Source organism: Mirounga angustirostris, unplaced genomic scaffold (genome assembly GCF_029215605.1).
Source record: "Mirounga angustirostris isolate CCGP_5_RB_7025 unplaced genomic scaffold, mMirAng1.0.hap1 SCAF_11, whole genome shotgun sequence".
Lineage (NCBI taxonomy): Eukaryota > Metazoa > Chordata > Mammalia > Carnivora > Phocidae > Mirounga > Mirounga angustirostris.
Window position 1 is genome coordinate 74,102,962 of NW_026991719.1, and position 3,844 is coordinate 74,106,805.

Below are 3,844 nucleotides of genomic sequence, written 5' to 3' on the forward strand. Positions count from 1 at the left end.
TATTAAGTAAGGAAGAAAAAAAATATATCAGCGGTGACTTGAAGAAGTTGGGAGGCAGGAGTAGCAAAAAGTAGCATATATTAAAAAGAAGATAGTTAACAATGAAGAGACAAAAGACAAACCTGCTTGCTAGTGTAGTTAAGGGTGGGATAATGACTGAGAGTCCCTTGTACCACATTAATATCACGTTAGATATGAGAAGCTAGTAAATGCATACTAGGGCCTCAATACAGTGCCTCTGAAGACCAGATATCTCTATGGACACGAGCTGACTTATATTAGAATAAGCAACTGATTATAATAAATCTCAACTTATAACATGTGCACAAGCAAAACAGCAGAATGGGTGCAGCATGAAGATCATCGAACTATCTCCCTTCAAGGAGAGCAAGGAGCAGACATGTAAAATGGCTACAAGGGAAAAGGAAAAGCAACCAACAACTAAAAGGAAAAAAAAAGGGATTATAGATCTAAATAATATTTATAGGGATAGGTAACATATATATTGATTGTTTCCTAGGTGTCAGGTACACAATTAAATGTTTTATTGCACTATACTATTTAATGCAGCAACCCTGCAAGTGAAGTACTACTATTACATCCGTTTTACAGATGAAGAAACTGAATTGTAAAAAAGTTAAGTAACTTAGACTTAGCTCTATCTGATGCCAGAGTTTACAATCTTAAATGCTGTGTTGTCTCTTCTCTGTGTCTTCCCCAAAAAACTAGTGTTTGATTTTTAAAATAGATTTCCAGTCATTAAACCTCTGGATAATAAATTAGAAGACCCAGGCCATGTCCTTTGTGAATGGTTTTTAAAGTCCTCTTATCTTTGTCCCAGTGCTCACGGAGAAGGTGAGAGATTTTTATTAGGCCATGTATTTCACCTAATTGTGTGACTTTTCAGAAGGATGACTTTGGCATTTCAAAGTGAGATGGAGCATTAGACGGCTCCATATAGTTGGTATTAAAAAAAAAAAAGAGTAATTTATTATGCTGGAAGAGAATGTAATGTTTTTTTTCCCAATGCGGCGGGGGGGGGGGGGGAGCACATCCTGAAAATTACCTGGACATATATATTTGGGATGCTGATAAAACTGAACACGTTTTGGGGGGAGGTTTTGCTATTTATTTATGACAAATATTCCACATCCATGATCCTCTCCAGTCAGAAGTTCTTTGAAATGATGCTGTTGGCCTCGGCCAGGCAGAGGACGGACTCATCTGATTCATACATCCTACAAATGACTCCACAGATAGTGTAAGTTTTAAACTGGCTGTTGAACGTGCCTGTCACCTTGTCAACTTCAGCCACATTCATCTGGATGGACACATGGTCCTTGGCGCTCATGATGCAGCTGCTGGAGGAGCATTTCCACAGCATGTACAGGTCCACTAACACCCCAGCATCTTTCTGCATGTGGAGGGTGCCCCTGCTGCCACTGCCATGAGCGGGAGCACAGAAAAACAAACCTGAACATGTTTGGCAATAGTTGCTAACTCTGATTTCTTTTAAGTGCCTGTCAAAAAGTTATTCCCACACACATCGACAACCCTCTCTAAACACAGGCACACAGGGGCGCCTGGGTGTCTCAGTTGGTTAAGGGTCTGCCTTCAGTTCAGGTCATGGTTCCACAGTCCCGGTATGGAGCCCCAGACCCGCGCCCTGCTGGGCTCTGCCCCTCACCTTGCTCATGCCCTCTCCTGAGCGCTCTCTCTCTCTCTCAGATTCATAAATAAAGTCTTTAAATAAATAAATAAGTACACACAGACACACATGTGCATGCACACATAGAGTACAACTGAACTTTTAAGCACAGTAAGGATAGACTATCAATTCTTCCATGTACTAGTCTGAACCAGGGTTGGCTGGAAGTGAACTGGGTTGGAGATCACACAGACCTGCTTGGAGATATGGAGAATCCCTAGCAAAAATAATTTGTAATGTGGTGCTAGGGGATCTGGAGTGCTATTGAAATGGGCAGTAGTCAAAGATTCAAGGAAGCAAACCTTCAACTTCATACAAGTCTATCAGCAAATTATGGGGGTAAAGACTTGACCACTGCATTTAACAAAAAGAGTAACCTCAGGAAGGACCATGGGAAAGCAAACGGGGTTGTTGTTCCTCAGGATCCCACTTTAGAGGCCTGGAACTTAAATTTAAACCCCAGGCAAGGTTTATTACAGTGGCATGGATTAGAAATTACTTTTTTTAAGTTTTCATTTAAATTTCAGTTAGTTAACATACACTGTAATATTAGTTTCAGGTGTACAATATAGCAATTCAACAATTCCATGCAACACCCAGTACTCATCACAATAAGTGATACTCCTTAATCTCCATCACCTATTTAACCTATTCCCCCCTCCCCCACTCCAATCCCCTCTGGTAACCATCAGATTTTTCTCTACAGTTAAGACTCTGTTTCTTGGTTTGCCTCTCTGTCTTTTTTTCCCCTTTGCTCATTTGTTTCTTAGACTCCACATATAAGTAAAATCATATGGTATTTGTCTTTCTGTGACTGGCTTATTTTGCTTAGCATATTACTCTCTAAGTCATTCCTTGTCATTGCAAATGGCAAGATTTCATTTTTTTTATGGCTTAGTAATATTCCATTGTATATAAATAAAATCTTATTCCATTCATCAGTAGATGGACACTTGGGCTATTTCCATAATGTGGCTGTTGTAGATAATGCTGCTATAAACATCTGGGTGCATGTATCACTTCAAATTAGGATTTTTGTATTCTTTGCGTAAATACCCAGTTGTGCAAATACTGGGTCGTAGGGTAGCTCTATTTTTAATTCTTGAGGGGTCTCCATACTGTTCTCCGGAGTGGCTGCACTAGTTTCCCTTCCCACAAACAGTGCAAGAGGGTTCCCCTTTCTCCACATCCACATCAACACCTGTTTTTCATGTGTCCTTAATTTTAGCCCTTCTGACAGGTGTGAGGTGATCTCTCATTGCAGTTTTGAGTTGCATTTCCCTGATGATCAGTGATTTCGATCATCTTTTATGTGTCTGTTGGGCATCTGGATATCTTTGTTGGAGAAATATCTATTCATGGCTTCTGCCTATTTTTTAACTGGATTATTTGGTTTTGGGGTGTTGAGCTTTATAAGTTCTTTAAATATTTTGGGTATTAATCCTTTATCAGGTATGCCATTTGCAAATATCTCCTCCCATTCCATAGGTTGCCTTTTAGTTTTGTTGATTGTTTCCTTCACTGTGCAGATGCTTGTTATTTTGATGTAGTCCTGATACTTTATTTTTGCTTTTGTTTCCCTTGCCTCGGGAGACATATCTAGAAAGAAGTTGCTATGGCCAATGTCAAAGAGGTTACTGCCTGTATTCTCCTCTAGGATTTTCATGGTTTCAGGTCTCACATTTAGGACTTTAATCCATTCTGAATTTATTTTTGTGTATGGCATAAGAAAGTGGTCCAGTTTCTTTATTTTGTATGTTGCTGTCCAGGTTTCTCAACACCATTTGTTGAAGAGACTGTCTTTTTTTCCCCATTGGATATTCTTTCCCACTTCATTGAAGATTAATTGACCCTATAATCACGGGTTCATTTCTAGGTTTTCCATTCTGTTCTATTGATCTATGTGTCTGTTTTTTGTGCCAGTGCCATGCTGTTTTGATCACTACAGCTTTGTAATACAACTTGAAGTCCAGAATTGTGATGCCTCCAGCTTTGCTTTCCCTTTTCAAGAATGCTTTGGCTATTTGGGGTCTTTTGCAGCTTTTTCCATACAAATTTTAAGATTGTTTTTTCTAGCTCTGTGAAAAATGCTCTTGGTATTTTGATAGGGATTGCATTAAATATGTAGATTACTTT

The 3,844-nt window shown here is 39.3% G+C and overlaps 1 protein-coding gene across 1 annotated transcript; it reads right to left on the bottom strand.

Moving 5' to 3' along the window:
- Positions 1-1,021: 1,021 nt before the first annotated feature.
- On the bottom strand, positions 1,022-1,420 carry LOC123861694 (small ribosomal subunit protein eS21-like). The gene has a single exon (XM_045901073.3). It carries the CDS (start codon positions 1,418-1,420, stop codon positions 1,169-1,171), a length of 252 nt encoding a protein of 83 aa, XP_045757029.1. The 3' UTR covers positions 1,022-1,168.
- Between the last annotated feature and the right edge of the window lie 2,424 nt (positions 1,421-3,844).